This window comes from Staurois parvus, unplaced genomic scaffold (assembly GCF_062004578.1).
Source record: "Staurois parvus isolate SC_StPar_1 unplaced genomic scaffold, SC_StPar_1.0 ptg000070l, whole genome shotgun sequence".
Classification (NCBI taxonomy): Eukaryota; Metazoa; Chordata; class Amphibia; order Anura; family Ranidae; genus Staurois; species Staurois parvus.
The window spans coordinates 6,142,293-6,168,294 of NW_028317866.1; the positions used below are offsets into that span (position 1 = coordinate 6,142,293).

Here is a 26,002-nt window from a genome sequence, read left to right on the forward strand (position 1 = left end):
GTCACAGAGAGCATCAAAAACTTGACAGAGGGTCTAAAACTTTACCACTCTTCCCAAAATTTTAAATAAAAGGTTTTGTCTAGAGGTATACTTTCACACTTTGAAAGATCTTGTTTTTGTATTTTTCAAAAGACTCCAGATTATTTGCTCTAAATTATCAATTGCCATTTAAAGGTTTGTCCATCTATAAATGTAATCCCCCACCCCACCTATATTAAAGAAAAATGATAATTGTTACAATTTGCGAATTTGGGCTCTTTCATTATTTTAACTTGCTTGAGGCCCTAATATTTTGGTTGAGATTCTTCTGCCAGCAATATATAGAGGATTTTGGTAATTTGGAGATATGGCTTCTCCTTTAGAGGACTTTTAAAGCAGCATGCATAATACCACTCCCCACATCAGCACACACCTTTTCTTCAAAGGAAAGGAGGAAAGAAAGGGAGTCTTGAAGTCTTGTTAATATTAGCTAACACAGGGCTAAGTACACCCTTCTCTGCCTCTATATTACAAGATTTGGCCAATCACCAGCATTGCTACATGAGAAGAAGGGGAGTGAGATAATTCCTCCTCCATAACCAGAATTTTCACTTCCAGCTGTACAGAGTGATTTGGGAGTAAAGAAAAGGTGAGTATATACTGCTGGAAAGGGGAGCATTAAAGTGGTTGTAAACTCTTCCATATCTCCAGTAAAGTGACTGGTCTCAAATGATACACAGAAATGAAACAAATCTTTCTACATACAGTAAGTTGTACCCACGGATCTGCAGCCATCTCTCCTCTACATCTGTTCAAAGTCGAGAATGCATAAAGCTTGTCTGAGAGTTCAGAAAAAAGGGGACAGAGAGCTGAAATTACACTCTGCAGAGCTCAGGGAAAAGAGCTCTAACAGCTGATTGAGGGAAGAGACACACACCCTTCACACATGAAGAGGAACAGAACTGAGGCTGCCAATCTGCTGGAGGTCCCTCCCCTGTCACCTTTATTCTCTCAGTTTCAGGAAGACCTGTTAAAATTGACTCATGCTGATAGCAGAAGAAAGAGACAGCAGACAGAAATGCCACTTAGTGCTCTGGATTGAGACAAGTACACACTATAGAGGAATATGCTTTGTTTATATACTGCTCAAAAAAGTTAAAGGAACGCTTTGAAAACATCTCAGATCTCAATGGGGAAACATATCATGCTAGATATCTATACTGATATTGACTGGGTAATGTGTTAGGAATGTAAGGATGCCCCTTCATTTGATGGAAATGAAAATGATCAACTTACAGAGGACTGAATTCAAAGACACCTCAAAAATCAAAGTGAAAAAATAATGCAGCAGGCTAGTCCATTTTGAGCACAGGGCCCACTAGAGGATGTCGGGCTGTCAGGCCACCCTCATGAAGTCTGTTTCTGGTTGTTTGGTCAGAGACATTCACACCAGTGGCCTGCTGCAGGTCATTTTGTAGGGCTCTCCAGTGCTCATCCTGTTCCTCCATGCACAAAGGAGCAGATACCGGTTCTGCTGATGGGTTAAGGACATTCTACAGCCCTGTCCAGCTCTCCTAGAGTAACTGCCTGTCTCCTGGAATCTCCTTCATGGTTTTGAGACTGTGCTGAGAGACACAGCAAACCTTCTGGCAATGGCACGTATTGATGTGCCATCCTGGAGGAGTTGGACTGTCTGTGCAACCTCTGTAGGGTCCAGTTATTGCCTCATGCTACCAGTAGTGACACTGACCCTAGCCAAATGCAAAACTAGTGAACAACAGTCAGAAAAGATGAGTAGGGAAAAAATGTCAGTGGACTCCACCTGTAAAACCATTCCTGTTTTGGGGGCCGTCTCATTGTTGCCCATCTAGTGCACCTGTTGTTAATTTCATTAACACCAAAGCAGCTGAAACTGATTACCAACTTCCTCTGCTACATAATCAACCAGATCAATATCCTAGGAGTATCACTGACTTGATGCTGTACCCTGCTTAAAAATGTTCCTTTAATTTTTTTTGAGCAGTGTATTTCATGTCTGAGGTTTTCAGTGATTCTAAGGCCAACTTGTTGCTTTGCCTTACATAACCAGGTTTGTTTTAAGATGGTCTCAGACACTAGAGAGCCTACAGACTTATGCTTATGCTTATGAAGAAGGGCCAGAGAGGACTTTTACAGAAACCTTTGGCTTTTCAATGGAAAATGAATAGCAAACTGATGAGGTTATCTATGCTGTCTTAATGCTCTTCCCTAGATAAGCCTCAGTAAGTGGCTCTGCAGGTGCGTTAAACAATAAAGCCAATGTCTATGGGATTTACAGTATTGATTAGCTGGGCTGTGAAACATTCACATATTATGATGTAGTAATTTAGCAATTATAGTAGGACATTTCATGATGGTAGACAGGAGACATGGGGTACATTGTTATGGTGTAGCAAGGGACACAAGTTTTTCTATTTAATTATAACCTAATTTAGGTATTAGCATTTGTATTATGGTATGTGTTATTTGAAAACAACATGGCATAAACCCTATTTCCCTTTACTGTAATTACTATTTGTCATGGCCTTTCATTTCATACATACTTTTTGCTACTGAGTTTTGTCAGTGACACTAGCTAAATTTTCCAATTCATTTTATCACTTAAGCTTTGATGATTATGATATTTTTTCTAAATCTGAGCTTGAGATGAAGTAAAATGCAGTTTAAATGCATATGTGGGACCTGTTTTACCTGCCGGATTTCTTTCCATGCAGCCCTGATATGTATGCAGTCCTGCCAAACAGCACAGTCAGCCTTGTGTTCCAAAATTTTTTTTTTTCGCTGAAGTTAAACATTACAGATTTGCCACCCCCATTCCAGCAGCTGCTTATTAGATATTCAAGAAATGCAGGACAGTGATGGGTCATCCCTCTGCATTCTCCTCCTTCCAACATGCTCCTCATGATAATCCCTCCCAGAGGATTAAATGACAAAGTCAGTTACTTACACTAGTTATATTTACAAATTAATTTATTGTTTTTAAAGGAATACATAATTGCATTAACTAGCATTTTTTTTCTGTTTTCATCTTTAAAAATTTATTGACATTTCTTACTTGAAATATAAAAATGACGTAAAGTAGAGATATATGTGTTTAGCTGAAATAAGTTGTCTAACCCTGTAATGTAATTATTTGTAAAGAGAAAAAAAATAACATTTTTTTTTAATTTCAGCATGCTGGGCATTCTGTTTTTTGCTACCCTAATCCAATCAATATCAGCACAGGACACAGATGAGACTATCACCTATACGGTGAGAAATTGATTGAATGTACTGATGTGTTGTTTTGCTTTTTTTAAGTGAGTTAACCAGTCTTAATATAAACTAAGCTGATCTGTAAATTGTACTGAATGTTTGGAAAATTAACTATGGTCTGCAATTAAGATAGATATTTTGGAGCAACAAGAATTTTTGGTGTATCAAAACTCTTGTAATGTGAATATTTTGTTCATAAGAGAATGCATTATTAAATTTTAAGGCAGGACGCAGACCTTTGCGTTTCGGTGCAGACCATTTTGGTGCAGTAAGAATGGAATGCTCAGCTTATAAGTGTCCTACTGAACAGCTTTAGGCCAAGCAAGAAAATGACTGTAAATGGCGGCCAATGTACTGGAAATTGTTTGGGTGTGCTCTCACCTAGTTAGGTGGCACTATCCTATATCACATACCCATAGGGGTTGATTTACTAAAATTGAAGAGTGCAATATCTGAACAAGCTTAAGTTAAAAGCTGATTGGCTACCATGCACTGCTGCTCCAGCTTTTGCACTCACCAGTTTTAGTAAATCGACCCCACAGAATTTTAATTATTGACAGGGTAAAGAGACAGTTGGTTCGTTGGTTAGCTTTTTCTGGTTCCATATACAAACCCTTTTTTTTTTCAACCCATCAGGCCAACTGTGTAATGTGCAGGTAGCTAAATGGACTACGACTCCCAAGGGCAGTACCCAAGGGGCCAAGAAGGTAATTCAGTCATTTAGACACCTCCTATAAAATAAAATATCACTTTTGAAAGATCCTACCCTTTAATGTTCCATTTATATAAGGCATCATTCCCAAAGATTCATTCATCGGTTAAAATCATAAAGCTTTAGTTATTATTTAGCTTACAGTTTATCATTGCCCACATCTCTTGGGCTTGCCACTTATCATATATAGTATGTATTATTCATCCACTGTCTTTCATCTATCATACTCGGTAAATCACCTCTCAAAGTTTGTTATTTCTCCTTTTCATTGTCTTGTATTCATCCTTTGTCAGTTATCACTCCTTGCTACTACTTATTCATCAATTTTCACTCTCTTTCCTCTGATGATTAATGATTTTTTTAGGATGATAGGTTCCTGGAATAGAAATTGAACATGACATTATCATAGTTATAAGGCTTAGATGTATTATGACACATAATGAGAAAGTATAATCCATTACTTAGTGACCAACAGACTGTAGGTTATTGAAGACCTCCATGAAACAGAGATTGTGTCATTAAGGTTGACATTCACCATATGGACCAGTCAATGCATCTCTCACTGAAATCATTAGTGACTAGTATAGATAATACTTTGATATACAATGTGCATGGAAGATTTACAGGAGAGCTAGTCAAAGAGTTATTAAATAATTTTAACCATAGGAAAATGAAAATTGCTTTTTATCTAACAGTGCAATTTTACAGCAGTATACTGTATATCAGAAAGAGGTATCAATTTATTAAAAAGCTATTAGATAAATTGAAAGAATTTAGAAACAAAAACCTTTATAACATTATGCTTCAAAGTCTACAGAGGATAGTTAGCAGATTTTTATGCAAGAAAAGAAGTAAGAGGTACATATTCATGTATCGCATACTGTATGTAGATACTATATGTACCAGTTATTATCCCCCACCCCCATAAAAAAAACTTTACGTAAAGCTGAAGTTTAGTGGTTTATTAATTTTAAATCACCACAAGGTTTTTATATGAATTTTTGAATATAAATAATGAGTATCCTATGTGCTGGTGGCTTCTCTGTTCCTTGAAATCATAATTCCTCTGCTCCCCTGGATACCACAGCCACTGTGATCTTCCAGTGTTGTGATGGTTAGTATAAGTGGCTCCTGTCACAGACACTAGACAAGGTGCAGACCAGGGGTGGACTGACCATTCGAGCACTCGGGCACTGCCCGAGGGCCCGGGGTCAGAAGGGGGCCCCATGAAATGCCCCTGGTACCTTTTTTACAGGCTTTTTTGAGTGTGGGCAAGGACACAGGGGCCCCATGATCCCCTATTGCCCGGGGGCCCCATGAGTTGTCAGTGCGCCCCTGGTGCAGACTATGCCCATCCCCCTGCTTTATAGAAGTCATACTATCAGTTCAAACAAATTAAAAGTGCTCTTTGAAAGGAGGAGATGCACCTTTCTGTCATCCGCTCATGCTTTTACTTGTGGTAACTGAAAGTACAAATTCTGTGAATGGAGCAGGGGAGCAGAAAGGGTGGGCATAGTCGATACCTTTGATTTATGTCTGTGGATCTGCTCATATTAACCCCCACAGAAACAGAAGATCACAGCTATTGGGGCATCTGGTCGGCAGAAGAATAAAGATTTCAAGGAACAGGGCAACTACTAGCACACGGGGTTCTTGTTGTTCATGTATATACTATTCCTAGTGCTGATTCTAAAAAAGTAAAATCACTAAACTTCAGCTTTAAATAAATAAATAAAAAAACACACAAGGAGACTACTTACTGGAGGTCATACTGCCTAAGCTCTTGTCTGGGTAATGGCAACATCACTCACCACAGGCTCACTGGAATACTAAAAAGGAGCCCTGCTCAATATTTACCTGGATCTCATGAAACATGTCACCTAGTTAAGCAAACAGAAGATGGGTGTAAGTATTTATTGCTATTTTCTACCAAATGTTTTGTTTTTTTAGGATTTAGATATAATTTGTAGATGCGTGGGGAGGAAGGTGGAATGCCAATAGATAGGAGTTTGGTAATTTCTGGTCACGTATCTGATACTGGTGGGTTCAGGATGACAGAATCTTGTCCTCCTGTTGTATATTTGGTTGGCATAAATGATAGTGACTGGAAAAGAATAAATAAAACTCCATGGTAGAGCCATGAACTCTGGCAGGGAACCTCAGCAATGAAATTCAATCATATTGGCTTAACCCTTACTTAAAAACCAAGTATATGAATAACTTTATTATATTATACTGGAAAATCTGTGCAATAATAAAGAAACCATTTGATATTTAATGGGGTGGAATGGACTTTTGGTCACTATGTTATTCATTTTTCTGTTTTATATTGTAGTGTGCATCTTATAAATCTTTGTTAAATTGGTCTCTCATCAGACCTCACCCTTGTATCCCTAAAGTGAGATGAGTAATGAAAAGCAGGAATAACTCTCGAGTAATGACAAACAGGCTGACTCAGCTAGTTTACAGAGTTTTCAACATTCTATGAAACCATATCAGGATGAGTTACTCTTAAACATTTATTATACAGTGTATGGTAAAAGGGGTTACGTAGTTCATTCAGGTAAATCTAATGGTCATTAAATAAAGCATTTTGATTGTCTCTATGATGGTGTTCTGGCCACATACATTTTTTGATTGCTAAAAGATGGCACCATCTGTCCAACTACCATGACTCCATATAATCTCTAAAATCAGATATCATATGGCGTGCAAATAGGACATATAAATAAGGTGGAATCAAAATGTTCAAAACATACATAATTAGTCTTTTATTACTCCTATTACTTTTTGCCATAGTCATTCATCAAATGTGAGAAAACACAAATTATTATTATTATTGTTGTTACTATTATTAATAATAATAATAATAAAAATCATTAGGTTGATCCAGGTATTTACAATACAGAAGTAACCCATAAAAACTGATGGTGAAGGTGAAAAAAGAAGAAACATTTTTATTGGTTCTCTTGCTTGTCTGCAACACACATGAATCTTGAGTGATGTCCCTAACCTGGGAAAACATGGACACAGAAATGGATTCTGCACTACAAATGGTTTAAGCTTTTCTTAGATACTCTTCCACAAGTGTAAAAATGCTGGTAAAAGCATAGAAAAGTCACGTATATTTAATGTTTCTTGCAGTTTTTTACTTTCCATAAATAATTGTTATCCACTAGCAATGTACCTTTGAACTTTCTAGAAAAAATTATAGTCAGTTTCCTAGTACAGCTCCTTTCCTCCTTCCATGGCATAACCTATTTCTCTTTTGAGAGTGTCTAATTACTCTCTGTGCTATACTGTCTGTGCTACCGCTCCCCTCTTCCCCTTACATAACCTTGTATGTAGCTTCCAGGGGAAAGGCAGATAAGAGTTTACTGGGGTTGCTGACATCACATCCAAAATGGTGAGCAAGCCAGAAGGTGGGTCTGGTGTTAGTATTTATTACTCCTTTTGACCAAACGTTTTGTTTTTTTTAGGATTTCATTATAATTTTTAGATGGGTGGGGGGGAGTGGAGGGGGTTACTACATCCCTCAAACCAGATATTGATGCGTACGTTTGTCAAAAACAGTGTCAAATATCACTCTAGTTTTATGTTTTCCTTTACTTTTATAATTAAAAACATTACATAAAAATGAAGTTTTATTACTCAGCTAGGTACATTATCTATATCAGTGATCACTAACTTGTGATCTGCCTGACTTTTCTGCTCATCAGCTATTGTTAGTGCACTTTATGTTTGGCCCCAGACAATTCCTTTTCTCCTAATGTGGCCAAGTAAGGTTGGACACCCCTGCTGCAGGAGTTTTTATTCTGTGAAAGCACAGAGAGTACAAAATCTCCATAATAGAAAGGCAGAGTGCATACATAATGCACTTGTTCTCCATATACAGAAGTTTTGGTTTTTCATGAGACTTCCAAAAGTGGATTAAAGCTGATTCACACATGTGCGGTATGGATTGGAACTCAGGTTTCACAGCTAATTAACACCGTAGTTGTTCAGTGGTTCAGTTCAGGTTTACATCAGGTTCAGGTCAGGATTTTATCCTGTTCACATATGTGCGGTTTAGAAATGGTTCCCATAGAAGCCAATAGCCTGTAATTCGCACCTGAACCGGACTACACTGCTCAGAAAGCAGACAGCACTCTTTTTTCAATCCACACTGAATTTGAACTGCCAGTGCACCAGACATATGTGAATAGGCACCATAGGAAGCAATGTTATTTCACACATCATGCGGATTGGATGCTGTTCAAATCACATCTAATCTGCATATATGTGACCCAGCTCTGAGTATTGAAAAACAGTTCTCTGCTTTGTGTGATGTCACACTATGCTTACTTTAAGAAAACTGAAAAATAGATACATGCACAAATAAATCAGAAATGTGTTGAGGAGGATTCCACTGAATATAAATAAAGGTCAATGAACTTACATCATATACACTATAATGCCAAAAGTATTGGGATGCCTGCCTTTACACGCACATGAACTTTAATGGCATCCCAGTCTTAGTCTGTAGGGTTCAATATTCAGTTGGCCCACCCTTTGCAGCTATAACAGCTTCAACTCTTCTGGGAAGGCTGTCCACAAGGTTTAGGAGTGTGTCTATGGGAATGTTTAACCATTCTTCCAGAAGCGCATTTGTGAGGTCGGTCACTGATGTCAGACGAGAAGGCCTGGCTTGCAGTCTCCGCTCTAATTCATCCCAAAGGTGTTCTATTGAGGTCAGAACTCTGTGCAGGCCAGTCAAGTTCCTTCACCCTAAACTCGCTCATCCATGTCTTTATGGATCTTGCTTTGTGCACTGGTGTGCACTCATTTTGGAACAGAAAGGGGCCACCCCCAAACTGTTCCCACAAAGCTGAAAGCATGAAATAGTCCAAAATGCCTTGGTATGCTGATGCCTTAAGAGTTACCTTCTCTGGAACTAAGGGGCCAAACCCAACCCCTGAAAAACAACCCTACATAATCCCCCTTCCACCAAACTTTACACTTGCCACAATGCAGTCGGGCAAGTACCATTCTCCTTCCAACTGCCAAACCCAGACATGTCCATCGGATTGCTAGACAGAGAAGCGTGATTTGTCACTCTAGAGAACACATCTCCACTGCGCAAGAGTCCAGTGGTGGCATTTTTTACACCACTGCATCCGATGCATTGCATCGCACTTAGTGATGTAAGACTTGAATGCAGCTGCTCGGCCATGGAAACCCATTCCTTGAAGCTCTCTATCACTGTTGTTGTGCTAATCTGAAGGCCACATGAAGTTTGTTGACCAACTCCTGCACACTGTGTGCTTCAGCATGCGCTGACCCCGCTCTGTCATTTTATGTGCTCTACAACTTCGTGGCTGAGTTGATGTTGTTCCCAGTGGCTTCCACTTTGTTATAATACTACTAACAGTTGACCGTGGAATATTTATCAGCAAGGAAATTTCACGGATAGACCTATTGCACAGGTGCTAACCTATCACGGTACCACGCTTGAAATCACTGAGCTCCTGAGAGCAACCTATTCTTTCACAAATGTATGTAGAAGCAGTCTGCATGCCTAGGTGCTTTATTTTCATACACCTGGAGGTAACTGGAACACCTGAATCCAATGATTTGGAGGGGTGTCCCAATACTTTTGGCAACATAGTGTATCTCTAATCTTCATTCTGAATACACACAGGTTAATAGCAATTCATACTACATATTTGTTATTGTATGTAGTGTGCAGTGCACTTTGTGTAATCCTCCTTTTAATTTTAACTACTCCCAATTAAAGAACTCCACCCAGCACTGATTTTATACTTTATGTATCAGTGGGGAAACTGCATGTGGATCATGATAACAATTCAACCCATGTAATATATTTACAAATGCAAAAAATATATAACTGAATGTAGAGCAATAAAACTGCTGATTCATTGAACTTTTATTTACTCCCTTAAGTGCAATGAACTTTAAAACAAAGCATCTTGTAGAACATCTGTGTGTCAGACACCTTGGATACTACTTTTCAACATGAAAACAACACACGTTTGCAATGGATTCCAAGAGGGGGCATGAAGGTTTTAAGATGGAAGCTAAGAAAATAATCCTAAAAACTTTAGAGCAGAACTTTAATCATAACATTTGATTAAAAAATAATGTTCTTTAGCAAGGAACATACAGTACATTCCACATTATGCTACCAAAATTAGTGTGTGCTGTAAATTGCCTTCAACATTGTTCCTTTTTCTTCTTGCTGGAGGCTGCCATTCTGTTGAAGCCCAGAGCCCTGAGCAGCAGTTGAAGCAGAACTAAACCCTCCTCTCCTTTTCAGGCAAGGAAGATGACATTTATTTGATCTGCAACTGCCATGGAGCTGCACATATGAATAGTTATAACATCAGTCATTTGATGGTTTGAGAAAACAAGCACATGTGACAGCATTCCTGGCAAGTGCTGGGAATGTAACAGTTTTTTTCAATTGTTTAATCAGTTTAATTCCACTTTAATCTTTAGATTGTGAGCAGTTCGACCTCTACAAATTCGGCACAGTGCCTAAAAATGGAGAGCAACTGAGCATGTGCAGTGCAGGGTGAAACAGTGTATTACTGGATTTTAAGCAGTCTAGGCACCTATTTTTAAGTTTTACATAGCTATATCTACAAGAGGGACACGCCTGAAGTGATCTAGAAAGACCAAATTTTCTGACTAAAGTTTCACTTTAAAGAGTAAATCGTTGTTCAACAAAGACACTGACACTACAGCTGGGTGGTGCACCATAATAAATATGTAAAATAATATTGGTGTAGCGCAAAATAATATAGATAAATAATATATATCATAATAAATATCAAAATTCAAATCAAATAATGCATACATATGTGATAGATCCTCAGGGATCTTAAAATTGTGCAACAACAAGTGGTAAAGTGCATACAAAATCTGGTCTCATATGGACCTGCAATAAAGTGACTAAAATCCCCAATCCCAGCAAGGGATAATGTACAAAGTGACACAGTGAGTCCCAACAAATGGGATACCTATAAACAATAGTGACTGGTGCTAAAACTCCCAATAAACATCAAATACATAAACACAGTGTTAAAAACTTAATTAAAGGGTAAAAAAGTCCACAAGGAAATGTGCAAAAAAACACACAATTAAAAGTGTTTTCAATCTTCATCAATAAGGTGCTTGTAGTGGTTGTGTCACACTCAGGTGGATAAATATCCTTAAATGGCTGCAATGCCTCCTCACCTCCTTCCTGCGATCCCAAAGGGCGACTACGCCTTATGGATCACCTGGATCCTAACCAGCAGATGACTCCGCACCTTATAACATCATATAAAGCAGGCTCCAGTGGCTCCACATAACCTCAAGGTAGCTTCCTTATATACTGGCTCTCCCTCCAACAGCAGACCACTGCAGTACAGCTCATTAGGTTCATATATATCTCATAACAAGGCCATGAAAAAGCAAGCAAGAGAGACTTTCATAGTGTTTAATCATAACTTTAAAGGAAAAAATGCCAAGTAAACACTCAGAGTATAGCTGATATATTCAGGCAGTTTTTACCACATGTTATGGGTCTGCTGTAGAAGTACTGGGTGTACAAAGATGGCGTCTACCAGAAGTACGTCAACGCGCTCTACGCGTTACGTCACGATCGTCACGTGACTTCCAAAGCTATATCTTCAGATATAGCTTTGACAGTTAAATTTGAGATCCAGGTGAATGGCTAAATACACTATTGAAATGTATGTAAATGAATTATTACATGCAAAAGGATTTGTTATTCTGTTCAGTTACTCTTGTGATTTGCATACTTCTATCATAACCAGGTGATGATTCTTTTTCTTTTTTAATTTTTTTGTATGCAAAGAGATGTCATCTCTTTGTCTCAGACATTCTCTGTGGCCAATGAATCAGCAATATCTTGCTGATAATTTATTGCTCTATGAGCAGATGGATGGCCCAGGAAGCTGTTAAGCTGAACTAGGAAATAAAAAAAAAAGTGTCAACTTCTGTGCTATGCAGTGCAGCCCAGATGTGTGAATCCACAAACCATTCAAACAAAATTATTTGGGAGCCAGTTTTAGTTCATATACAGTATTTTAGCTACTGTAGGCATTTAGCTATTTTCCTGGAACACTGCATTACTGACCTGCCAGAAATTGAGATCTATAAAAAATGGCAATAAATATATCAACCTTATGTTACCTTCTAGCAATGCACTGATGGGTATGAGTGGGACCCACTACGACAGCAATGTAAAGGTAAGATTTCTTCTGCTAGTGTATGAGAGTTTGTGAGTAAATTATTGTTTCAAAAATTGTTGTGTATCATTCATTTTCCTCATGGTACACTTATATGTTTTCTGCATGGCACATTTGAAAGGAAGAATAAACACAATATAGTCCATAGAAAGACATACTTCTGGTCCACACTCCTAAATCCCTGTTCTACCCACTTTCCAATATTTCAAAAATAATTTGCATGAATTTTAATTCTAAACTGTTGCCTAGTGCATTGCAAAATATATTATATAGGTTGAATAGTTTTTAGAATACATTTTGATCTTACATAAATATTAAAATATATAATTAAAAACTTAAATAAACATGTACAAAAATGGGCATTTACCTGGGCAAATTTAAAAACATTTCCACCAACAAAACATTTCAGAGGTAGAGTTTTAGAACAGGACCATGGCCTGAAAAGCAAATCCTCATAGACCTCAATGAGTGAGATTTTTCCCTATGTGAGAAAATTCTCATAGTAGTGGAAACCAGTAGACTATAGATGGAATATGGCTCTTTAAACTCTGCACTGGAAGTGCTCAATACTGTAGTTTCTGGTTGACATGAGCATTGTGTTTATTACATATTGGACTCTTTGGAGGGACGGTGAAAAAGAAATAAGATTCTAAAGAAGAACCAGGTTTTTTTCAACATGTACAGTTAAATATATAGCTGTATATCTTGTAAAAGAGCAGGCATAAATTTTCAACCAGAGGTTAACTCTGTCAGTTGTGGTATTATGCCAACTTTGGGAAAACCTGAACCAGAGGATTTGATTACTCAAATTAACCTTCTTTTTTGTGGGTATTTATAAATTTGACCTTATAGAGAGACGAAACATTTGTCTACATATACATCAAGCAAAGGCTGTGTTTGGGCCTTTCCTAGTGTCCAATGCCCCTTTAATTTATTGTCCAGTATTGGTCACTAGGCCCAGGTACCTGTTCAGCACCGTGGATTATTTGTTTCTCTACAGCAGCGATTCACCAACTCTGAAATTAATTTAGCATGAGAGTCTTTATGGTAATTCTTTATGGTAGAGACTGTTGCATGGAAGAAGTAATTATTGGCAGGGATTAGTAATAATAGTAGAAGTACTTCATCGATAGCCATGATGTATCATTAAACTAATTTGTTGATTGCTGATGGCTTACCTTTGAATAGGATTTAATTGTCTGTACTACATAATTTGGCGTCTGAAACTACAGAGGCAAAAAGTAGTCCAAGGCAAGCTTAATTTCCTGCCACCAGCCCATACATTTATGGAATATTATTTTCTTCTAAACTGCACATCCATAAATAAAATGCAGATAAAGGGATAAAGATTTTAATGTTTTTAATTTATTACAAGTGCTTTTCTTGCCTATGGTTAAAAGAGCAGGTACCTTTAGCTCCCAAAAACCCAGGCACTCTGTTATGCAATTATCTACTACATCTTCCATGTGACCTGGCCCCTTGTCTTCCTACCAGACACTAATGCAGGCCATAGATGGTTCGTTTATCGGCCTATTTTCATCCAAAAAATGAAACATCGGTCGTTCTGTTGCCACCAATGATTGCGAAAATCGGCTGTTTTTTGCAAATTTTCCAGCATGACCGATAAAAGAAATGAGGAGGTGCCGCGAAAATCGGCCAATGCCATTGCACCATTAACAGTGCAAAAATTGTCCGATTATTCTTTCAAAAAGTCGGCCAATAAACGAACCATCTATTGCCTGCATAAGCCACCCAATGGATCTGTGGGGAGCAGAGGTGTGTCTGGATTTTGAGTATCCCTGAATGCTCTGAAGAAGAATTAAGCATATGGAGATGTCTGCCCTTTAGACATAGGGCTGTAAAAGTTAAGGCTTAGCTGTACAATCTAAGGTAAGTCTTCTCTTAAAAGATAGGGCAATGCTAGCCTCAGTAGCATCATACCTTCCAGAATGTGATCTTGTTGTCCCCATTTCCACTGAATTGCAGATATTGATGAATGTGGTATAATGCAAGAACCTTGTAAGGGAGGAATGAAATGTGTCAACCATTACGGAGGATACCTTTGTCTACCAAGAACAGCCCAGATATTGGTAAATAATGGACACGAAGATTCTGCATCCTCACAGCCATCAGGACCACAGCAAACTGGCAGTCAGAGCACATATGTGGAAAGACCCAATAGTCCTTCGGAAGCAGCACGACCAGTGCCCAACACACCGCAGCTGATGCAATGTCCCTCTGGCTATGAACTAAATGCGCAAAATTTGTGCCAAGGTAAGAAAAATTATTTTAGTTTATAAGATTTAAGTATATCCAAAAAGTATATCCAGGAATGGACCATAAAACACACGGAAAACATATCAGTGGGAGAGTAAATGAAGTATAACACTTTTGACGTGCAGTTGTGGAAGTCATTGCATTAGTTGTTTAATTTCTTAACACATGGACAATCCATGGAGGTGGCCAGGATTCCCATTGGTGACTTAGTAGGTGTCACAGCTTCTGATCTTGCAGATGGCATCTCCTGTTACAATGGTAATCTAAATTTTAACATAAGTGAGATATTTTTGTTTAGGTTTAGAAACCTTGAAACACCTGTTTCAAATTGTGTAACAGCCTGGTTTCATTTGTGTATCCCTTAAACAGTTTTATCTTTTTGTGTGATATCTGTAGATTTCAGTAAGCATCAGTTTCTTTTTGCTATATTGCCAGTTAGGTCAATATGCTAATATAGTGTTTGGCTGTATGTTCGACTTGAACATCGGCTGTTCGTGTGTTCGGCAAACACACGAACAGCAAGGGAGTTTGGCGGGCAGTTTGCCCACTATGCTCCACGGTGCACTGCGCCGTGACAGTGCATTATGATTGGCCAAACCAATGCACGTGACCATAGGTCAGGTGCAATGCTTTGGCCAATCACAGCGCATGATGATGTGACCCCGCCTCCTTGTGACATCATCACACTATTTAAGAACTGTCATCCTGGTGCAGCTGTCAGACGACAGGAGCCAGAATCCAGAGCGGAGCGTTTTTGGCTTTTTTCAGGTTGGTGGTGGCGGTGGGCATCATGATTGACATTGGATCTACTGTGGGGGACATTTTTTTAATTTTTGTTTTTAATAAAGGACTTGTCAAAGACTGTCTCCTGTCATTTTTCCACTACACTTTTTTATGTGAATGGGGGGGCTGGGATCTGAGGGGCCCCTTGTTAAAGGGGGTTTCCAGATTCTGATAAGGTTGGGAAGGAGCCCCCCTGCCCCACAGCACTCCCCCATGTTGAGGGCATGTGGCCTGGTATGGTTAAGGAGGGGGAGCGCTCGCTCGACCCCCCCCCCCTTTGCTGACCTGCTGGGTTGCATGCCTGGTATGGATTTTGGGGGGACCCCCACGCCATTTTTTTTATTTTGGCATGGGGGTTCCCTTCAAAATCCATACCAGACCTAAAGGGCTTGGTACGGATGGGGGGGCCCACACACTTTTTTTTTAATTGGCAGAAATTCTTTTTACATGCAGCTGTCAACTGGGTATCCCGCTGACAGATGAAACAATAAAGAATGCTTTTAGTAGCTGTGTGGTATCTTACTGCATGCTCAGATGCGGTAAGATACTGCTAAGTGAATTGTGCCCTGTTCGAAGTTTGCGATCGAACTTTTGCTATGTTCGAATGTTCAACTGCGAACCGAACAGGGGGGTGTTTGGCCCATCACTATTTTAATAGTTGTACACGGTGAAATAAAAAGAATGGCAAGGAAAGTATAATACAAATAGTGACAGATGAATCCTAGAAGAAAGCAAGTTGCCAACAGTGAAAAGAGACAGTGAGATATATAGAGACAGCTAGAGAAATTGATGTGTTTAAAGAGAGAGAGAGTACATAAGAGAACACGCAAGTCAAATAAAGACAGAGGCACTGTAGCACAAAGGATAGGCAAGTAAAGGTATGTGTACATGTTATAAGACATAAGAGTGGTGATAATGGAGAAGGTTGAGTCTGCTGTTTGCCAAGCAGTTCATTAAGAGATGTCCACCTAAACCATGTACAGTATAAGAACCTACTCAAACCTCTGTATTTTCAGCTTTACCAAAACTCTTACAGACTGCTGCTTCTCAAGTGTTCTAACTGCCAAGATTTTCAGAAATTTTTATCTAAATTTGCCATATTATATGAATATTTGTAGAAATTATCATCCTGTTTAACCCACCGCTAACAAATATATATTAAAAGAACTAGTTACTCCAAGGTTAAGGCTGAGGTGAACCATTTATTCCAAATAAGTATTATGAAAATGACATGCAACCAGCATAAATACCTGGCTGATTTTACTTTAGCTCCTGTTCCCCTGCATAGAAATGACCAGACTGGGAAATAGATTGCCATTACTGTGATCAGGGCTATGATGCAGTATAGTCTTCAAGAAGGTCCAAGATGCTGGGCTGTTTGCAAGTTTGCATAGGTGCCTGGATCAGGAGACTGGTGGAATTCTGTTGACATACTGTACAGTATACTGTATGTATTGTAACTGTGTATTTGCAAGTCTGCATTGAGTTCAACGTTGAAGAAGAACTTCCTGAAAATGTATTTGGCTGGAGGAAAATAACATGGTAAATTAAAATATAGGTTATTAATATACCTTTTTTTCTTCTCACTCAGCTAAATTGTCACACTGAAACACTGCAGATGTATATAGTATCTAGCCTGCCATCATGAACTTTTACGAATCATCATATAACAAACTGCTTACCTAAATGGTTAATGGTAAAATTAATAGCTCCTTACCCATTATTGTGATGGGCAATAGGAATGAATGGGGAGGGGGCACTAAATGGCAGGTGCCTGCAATTTAAAAAGGAAGGTAGGAGTTAAGAGCTCATTTTAAAATATGAATGCTCAGGGCTGAGGAAGGAGAAGGATTAAATGTTGGGCGGTTATTGAGCATAAAGAGACTCAAGTGACAGATTCTTTTGAAACCCCCCAAATGCACCCCCACCCCCTTGTTCTCTGATGGCTTTCTTCCTCCAACTGAGTGGGAGTTCAAACCCTGTGTAAGGTCAAGTTGAAACATGTTGAAAATTACACCAGGCTAATGACGTCTTAGCTTCATTCACATGTTTGGTAGCAATTGACCTCTCAGACTAAAGCAATGCATCCTGGGAGGATGCATTCCTCCCCTGTACTCCAAATTATTTCCTAAGGGCTCCAATGGAACAACACGGCAGTGCAGTGTGGCGAGGAGGTTCTTTGAAGACAAGCTGTCATTTTGCCCTGAATGCTAGATTTTCTGTGAAAAGTGAAATTAACACTTCAATTTTTAAAAGAATTAAAATACCAAACATGTCACACTTACCTGCTCTGTGCAACAGTTTTGCACAGAGCAGCCCTGATCCTACTTTCCTCGGGTCTCCTGCTGCCACTCCTGGCTCCTCCACCCTGCAAATTGACCCATAGATAGCCGCTTTCTGTGGGGGCACTCACGTGGGCTCGCTACAGTTTCCTTGTCACAGGATTTTATTGACAACAGCGGGAGCCAGTTGCTCCCATTGCTATCAATCTGCCCAGTGAGGAAGGCCAGAGCCAGGAAAACCGTAACTCTTGTGCAAAGCTCTGGGTTGAGATCTGGCTAAGGTAAATGTAAGGGGGTTGAAGGGGGATGCTCTGTAACAGAAGGTTAGTTACCTTAATGCATAGACTGTTATGTACTTTGGGCAGCACAGTGGCTAAATGGTTAGCACTTCCACCTGGCAGTACTAGGATCGTTGGTCCGAATCTCAACCACGACACCACCTGCCTAAAGTTTGCATGTTCTCCCTGTGTCTGCATGGTTTTCCTCCGGGTACTCCCGTTTACTCCCAACCTCCGAAGACATGCTGGTAGGTGAATTGGATCCTGTCTAAATTGGCCCTAGTATGTGTATGTATGAATGTAAGTTAGAGACCTTAGATTGTACACCCTTTGAGGGATAGGGACTGATGTGAAAGTACGATATATATGTAAAGTGCTGCATAAATTGACAGTGCTACAGTATATAAGTACCTGAAATAAATAAATAAATACTAAGGTAAAAAAACATTAAGGCTTTAGAACCACTTTAAGGTCACCTTTTTAGTAAGAAATATTCAGGTTAGTAATTGGCGCTTCACATTTTGTCCAATTCCTGCCCCTGTCAGCACCAACTGGCTCAACAAAAGTTTGAAAATAATCTGAGGTGGGTTGAAAATAATAAACTGATCCAGGACTGTATTTTATTGGATGTAGTCATTGTTTGGTTATTCAGGCAGCCATAGGTGCTATCGCTACCTGAATATAATAGCCGGCCATGTAGATTCCTCCATCTATGCCGTTTAGCGTGGATAGAGGAATCTACTGATTTACTCTCATTCAGCCTAAGAGAAATGCAGTTGTATGTATGCAGTGTGTATGGTAAGCATTAGAAAGTTCGGATATTTGTACTTGTACATTTGGGTGCCAAAATCTGAGATCTAAGAACTAACAACGGCGCTCCTAGTGCAGAAAATAAGCATAAGGATATTAATAATTCTAAGCAGTATTCAATCATCTGCACATCTGTATATGAAAAATAGCAAACTAAACAAGTCAAAATATCTGAATATAAACTTTTAATGGTACCATAATGCCTTAACATTATTACTCGCCAAAAACATTCAACCATTTCCCTTGAAGTAGAAATCACAGCCCAGCACTGAAGTGTGAGTTTTATATTTCATTAGTGCGTTTGATAAAGTTGTTATACAAGAGGGAAAACAAACAGCATGCATGCATGTGGCAAGAGTCACACTTTAAGTTGATTTTATTATGGAGGTAATGAAAACACGATGTGCACCCTGTTGTAATTACCCACAGATGTATGACATTTTTCTTCCACTCCAGCGGCACTAAATTATGTTTTACGAGCAACGTGATGTTGTGGGACTTATTTTAAAAATAATAGTTGACTCAAGGGAGCTATAACGCTCTTGCTGACATCATGCTAAACACTGAAGGACCTTCTGTTTAGATGCAGTTGTCCACTCCCTTCTGAGCATTGCAGGGTTTAAATCTGATAATGTGAAAGCAATACAGCTTTCCCCTGATTTCTGGCTCACAATAAATGGATACTAACACATGAATCATACATCAGCGGACATTCAACTTTCCAAATTAAGCTTTGTATTTGGTACTTTTAGAAAAAACTTTTTTTACGTAATTATGAGACTAAGATGTTTATGTTGTGATATGGTGCCCATACATTTTAAGTAAGTGCCAATCTTCAAGCTACATGTATGTGTAGAGATACGTTTTTCTGCAGCGTTAGGGAGGTACATTGTGTCAACATATGTTTCTGTAGTGCATTGACATTCACTTTGACAAGCATTTCAGTGTATTTTTGAATTTAGAATGAATAAGGTTTACAGCCATTGACCATGGCCTGTCAGTACCTGTTGCCAAAGAATTTAAATGCATCAAAACGTATTTTATATGCATATCAATGTGCAGCCATAGACTCCTATGGGGTTCCCAAATGCAATTTTCTGTGTATTTTCTTTGCTACACTGAAATCAAGTGAAAGCAGTGTTATTAGCCCTGGCCAATTATCTTTTTTAGACTATAGAACCCCTGTATTATAAAGAAGAGAAGAAGGGACGGTGTTCAATAATCCCAACACTCTTTCTGTCCCAGAGCGACAATGCAGCCTTTCCATAGATACAGAACGTTCCTAGCACATATCATTAGACAGCCCCATACAGCTACTCCCAGAGCACAGTGCTGTGCACTCCTCTCCTGCGCATATGGCCTGCTATACTCTGCACTCCCTGTCTACACATACTGTCCAATGTCATACCCTCCATACGTCTTTTTTGCACATACTGCCTGTAGGTAGGTGCAGTCTGTTTTCTCCTCTGTAGATGGCTCTCATTCTGAGTGCTAGGGAAAACATTGTTTCTCTATGGTTTTCTGGGTCAATGGAGCAGCGTTCCAGCTGGCTACACTGTAGCCATGTGACCCTTGGTGGCCATCTTGGATCAGCAGGGTCTATATAGGCCCCTGCCCCTGGGGTTTGATGTGCATATTTCAAGTGGCTAGTGCAGGGAGAGAGACCCCGCTTGTTAGGGAAATCCATTAGATGTAGGGAAAAGTTCCCGATGAGAAGGGACAGGCTAGGGACTCACTATCTGGAAGGAAGCCTCCCTGTTTGGGACCAGACCATCCAGGTGGCACTTCAACCTCTGGAACACAGGCTGTCGGCACCTCTCCTCAGCCTGTGAGTTGTTTTCATAAGTGGTGCTCTCCTGATAAGGTGTCTCTATGTTGGAAAGTTTTACTGCAACCGAACTCAGTGTGTTCATTACCACCACACCACGTTGCATCTCCCACACATGTCTATTGCTGCATCCTCTTTACCTTTCCTGCACTTACTGTCCACTGTTATACCCTCTGCACTCCTCTACTGTGCATACATCATTATTTTCCAGCATATAATGCTGCCTAAGGCTACGTTTATACATGCAGCAGACCTTTCCATCCCTCTAAAAAAGCAATCTATGGTGGATCTCTTTTCTGAGGTGTTTGACAGGCAGTGTGAAGGTGACATGTCGCCTCCTCTCTGCCTAGTTTAACTCTGTAAAGCCTGCACTACCTGGCAAGCTCCACCTGCATTGCACGCGGATGCAGGGCAGTTATAACTGGGTCATATTTACTCAAATGATTGCCGATTAAAGTTATTATCATTTTTGCAACCTTGTCCAGTGGCCTGTAAAGGAAGCAGTCGGTGGGTGGTAAAATCATTGCTCAACCGCCCTGTCCGCATCTGTAAAGACATTCCTTTAGCATTGTTTGCTATATTCCCAATCTTTTCTGTTCCGGAATGGGCATGTTAGTTTATATAAATTATTAATAATCTATAACAGCTGAATAAATCTAGATCTTCTAAATGCCTTTTGAGTGGGACTGTATCCTCCTCGCATCCACTCTGGGTTTTTTGTCTCTCTGAATATAGTGCTTTCTATAAGCTGAAATGGGATTGAACAGAGTCCCAAATCCTTTCCCTATTTGTGATAAAAGGGTGTGCAGAATCCAGGAAAACTTGGTGCGCCTGATCTTGGAACCCCCGGCTCAGACAAAGAGCCAGAAGTTAGGCTTTCCCAATGACTTACAATACTTTTGTACACAGAATATAACAGTACACCTCCCCTGCTCATGTAATGTACTAGACACTGACAACTAACACATACACAGTATCGTTTCAAATGTAATTCATCAAGACTGGTAGTGGGTACATTTGTTAATGGATGTTAAAGAAATGCACCAACACAAAAGGAGGTGCAAAGCACCCATCTACTTGGAAATGTGATGAAAATAAGCATGGACATGCAATAAGAAAACAGGATCAGCAGGATAATGCTGAAAGAATGTTCTCTTCTGGAAGTAGCTCAAGAATCTGCTTATTTACATAGAATGTTTGAGACATTTCAGAGTGGTGTTACAGCTAGTGGACATGAGATTTGATAAGAAAGATAGATAGATAGATAGATAGATAGATAGATAGATAGATAGATAGACGGACAGACGGACAAGACAGACAAGAAAGACAGACAAGACAGACAGACAGACAGACAGACAGATAGATAGATAGATAGACAGACAGATAGATAGATAGATAGATAGATAGATAGATAGATAGATAGATAGATAGATAGATAGACGGACGGACGGACGGACAAGACAGATAGATAGATAGACAGATTTTTTAACAGGATGTATTTTTTAGTTTGTAGGAAAGATATAGAGTTCACAAACTATGGTATAGATCTGAATATTGATCAATCCTGAAGTACTGACAGCCAATCTAATTTCTTGAGGTCCAAGAATGTCAGAATAGTACAGATATCCCCCAAATGACCCCTTTTTGCAAAGTAGACAGTCCGACGTACTTAATAAGAGGCATGGCGAGTTTTTTGAAGTTGTATTTTTTTTGTCATAATTTTTCGGAAAATGAAAAAATCAAAAAAATTATTTTCACTATTTTTTTTTTACATACTGTCACCAGTGCAGTACAGCGTCATCATATAACTGGCATGGCGGTGATCAGGGACACTGACTGCTGACAGTGTGAAAAAAAAATATATATTTTTTTTAAAAAATTTATTTTTAATTTTTTATTTAATGTTTTTTCTTTTTTTTAAGATATTTTTTTTCTTTTTTTTTCATATTTCACTATGTCCAAAGTAGTACAATGTTACCATAGTAACATTGTACTACTTTGGGGAAGTGATCAGTATTTTTTTTTTTACACAATTTGCTTATAGCAAAGAATTACTTTGCTATAAGCAAGCATTTACCTGAATGACATTGATTCATTCAGGGTTTTTTTTTTTTTGTGCTCAGCTGTGATTTGGCCACAGCTAATCACATGACATGGGCATGTGATTAGCTGTGACCATTCACAGCTAGACACTAGTATACAATGGATGGCATGAATGAAGCCATCCATTGTATACAACTGTCATGTGACCTGCTATGATTGGTCACAGCAGGTCACATGGTACCGGCAACGGGGCCGGTTCTCAGATCTGTCATCGGCCGTGTCCGAGGTACACGGCCGGTGACAGATTGCTCTGCAAGCACGCGAACTGCACATGTGCGGGAGGACACCATATGGCGGCCTCTCGGAAAGGTAATGCATTTTTGCGGACGCCATGTGGCCATAAGCTGGGCGTCAAATGGTTAAATAAATAGTTATTAAATAATTATATAAGGGGCTAAGTGAAATTTTTAAAAACATTTGGAAATTAAGTAGTCTATGACATTATAATAACCGTGCGCCATATTAACCAAGTAGATAGACCTGTTTTGGGTCTATCTGCACCATCCGTACCAGTTTCTATTTCAGAGTGAAAGAGAAACTAGAGTGCATCTGCCCCTAATTAACAGAGGGAATACAGCAGTTATCCATATAGAAATTCTCGCTATTTGTAACCTTGTCTTACAGGATCTGAACTGTCAGCACACATCCCTCTCTCTGCTTGTGTAGTAATTACACTACACAAGTAGAGCCTCCAGGGTTAACAACCTTCCTCTCCTGCTCTCTGTCCTGCCTGCTACAGACACACCAGAACAGAGAACTGATTACTCCTAATTAACAAAGGAGTCCCTTTTGTTAATTAGAAGTAGCACTCTGTCAATTTCCCACATAGGCTCTACTAATTTATTCAATCAATATAAAGCAGGTGTGCAGCTTTTCCATGTTCCCTTTTTTATTATTTCATTTGTGGGTTGTCATCAAGAGTCCCGACAGTTCACACCATCTTTTGTTTACTTTAAATTTTCTTGCAAACATAAAGACAAATAAGGCTTATAGGCAGTCCACTTTGCAAGAGAATTTGTTCTTTTTAAGTTAATTTTCTCCAGAGCTTTGTGAATGTGGGGAAAGTTCACGTTTGCAAGAAAAATAAAAAAAACAGTATTTTTGCTTTCACATGATTGGATGATGAAAATTAACAGAGCTTCACCTCATTCACTAAGCCAAGGGAAAAATTATCTACCAAAATGCAACTTGAAAAGTGAAGTCTATTTGCCTTTATTAAATCAACCATTGATTGTAAAAAACATGTAAGCATCCCGGGATATCATGATTTTCAAAGATTGCCTACGTTGGCTGGCCAAGGTCACGTGGGATATTCTACCAAAGACAAATGTACTGTAAATAGGGATGCCTGACTTCTGTAGCTTCTCTCTTCTGTGTTTTTGTTTTCGAACACGTCTTTGAACACTGTCCTGAAGACACAGGCTAAATAAAAATAATGTAGGTATATAAGGGCGAGGCTGTGCAGCGACCGGAAGTGACGCACCCAGAACAGGAGCGTCAATGACTGGGAATTCGGTGGTGGTGAGAGCACTGTCTTGGTTCTCATCAGTGTGCATACTTAGTGCAACATCTTTGGGCTTTTTACTTATGTTTATTTTGTAAGTGGCTGTGTATTTGTAGCAGATTTTAGGAGCTGTTTTTTGTACTGCACCATTGGGGCTTTTCTTGCTTTGTCTTACATGATCACTATACCTGAATGCGGAGTATTCAGGAGAAGGAGGTATTCCTCTATGCTATCCTAAGTGCCTCCATATTAGGAATCCATCATTATATGAAATTATTGCCAGTTATTTTGGGAAAAGGTGATTTTGGAGATTGGAGGAGAGGAAGCAGATCGATACTAATTGATTCTTTATCCCACCGAGAGATATCCATTGAGTGTTTTTTGCCAACCATAAGAGTGGGGGGGAACACCATTTGGCAAGTGTATGCCCAAAAGGGGGGACACTGGTTTAATTTTACACTTGGTGATTTATTTTGAAGAAATTGAAGAATCAGCTGGTGGATAAGAATAGTTTTTGGACTTTCTTTGGACATTATTTTTCACTTATGTTGTTTTTTATGTTCACACTTTACCCACTTATAATCTTGCGCTTCTGAATCACTTTGAGTGTTCAATTTTGTGTTATAAGTGGCTAAATGGTTGGGGCAGCACAGTGGCTAAATGGTTAGCACTTCTGCCTGGCAGTACTAGGGTCGTTGCTTCAAATCCCAGCCACAGCACCACCTGCCTGGAGTTTGCATGTTCTCCCTGTGCTCGCGTGGGTTTCCTCCGGGTACTCCGGTTTCCTCTCACACTCCAAAGATATGCTGTTAGGTTAATTGGATCCTGTATAAATTGGCCCTAGTATGCCGTATGTACTCTCCAGCACCTCAGGTTATGCACAGCCAAAAGGGAAGCCTAGGGTATCAGGACAGTGAAAACCAAAGGAAATGCTTCAGGGGTGCAGCCCTCCTCAGACGAGGAAATCAGCCACTGGATAAAGAGAAAACAGGTGGTGCACACACCTAGTGCATTATCCAAGGTTTATTGTAAAGAGTAAAAAATAATAAAACATACTCACAAACGAAGCATGTATCTAAAAAGCATAGAAAAATGACGATGGCCACAACGGCAGACAAGGTGTCCTCACTGTCAATGCGATCAAATGGTTGACGCGTTTCGGGGACAAATCCCTTTCCTCAGAGCTAATGACCAGCCTCTGATGCAGATGTGTAATGGATGAAAAGTGGGAGTGACAGGTTTAAGTTAGAGTAGCCCTTAAACTAAACCTGTAGCCAGGGGTGGACTGACCATTTGGAAACTCGGGCACTGCCCAAAGGCCCTGGGTCAGTAGGGGACCCCATGAGATGCCCCTGGTACCTTTTTCATAGGCTTTTTTGAGCTTGGGCAAGGACACAGGGGCCCCATGATCCTCTATTGCCCAGGGGCCCCATGAGTTGTCAGTCCGTCCCTGCCTGTAGCTCAGCCTTTGTCAACCTTTTCAATAGAGAGGAACTCTAACTTTCCGGAATTAGGGAAACCCCTGCTAAAAATGAATATATCTACGAATCATGGTACATTAGTGTGTTGTTCACCAGAAAGAATGCACCTTACACTTGCAGTAATTGGGAAGAATTACCCCCTTACTGACAACTAAAAAGATCAATGGTGTTCAGTGAGAACTTATCTAAAAGGTAGATATTGCTCATGGCTCAAGGAACTCCTAGCAACCTCTGGAGGAACCCTAGCGTTCAATGGAACCTTGGTTGAGAAACCCTGCTGTAGCTTGTACTTTGCCCATAATAGGTATATAGCACCCCCTGCCCCATGGGAGCATGGTGGCACTCCCAGAGACAGGGTGGACTGACATTTACCTCATGCGTAGATCACTTAGGCATAGTGAGAAATAAAGAAA

At 39.6% G+C, this 26,002-nt stretch overlaps 1 protein-coding gene across 1 annotated transcript in view; it reads left to right on the forward strand.

Annotated features, from left to right (window-relative positions):
- The window catches only part of EFEMP1 (EGF-like fibulin extracellular matrix protein 1), an 87,605-nt gene that overhangs the window by 12,980 nt on the left and 48,623 nt on the right, over positions 1-26,002 (forward strand). The window contains exons 2-4 of the mRNA XM_089669228.1: positions 3,192-3,270; positions 12,195-12,243; positions 14,230-14,517. Coding sequence (XP_089525354.1) covers positions 3,193-3,270; positions 12,195-12,243; positions 14,230-14,517 — 415 coding nt within the window. The 5' untranslated portion in view covers position 3,192. The remainder of the gene's footprint in view (positions 1-3,191; positions 3,271-12,194; positions 12,244-14,229; positions 14,518-26,002) is intronic.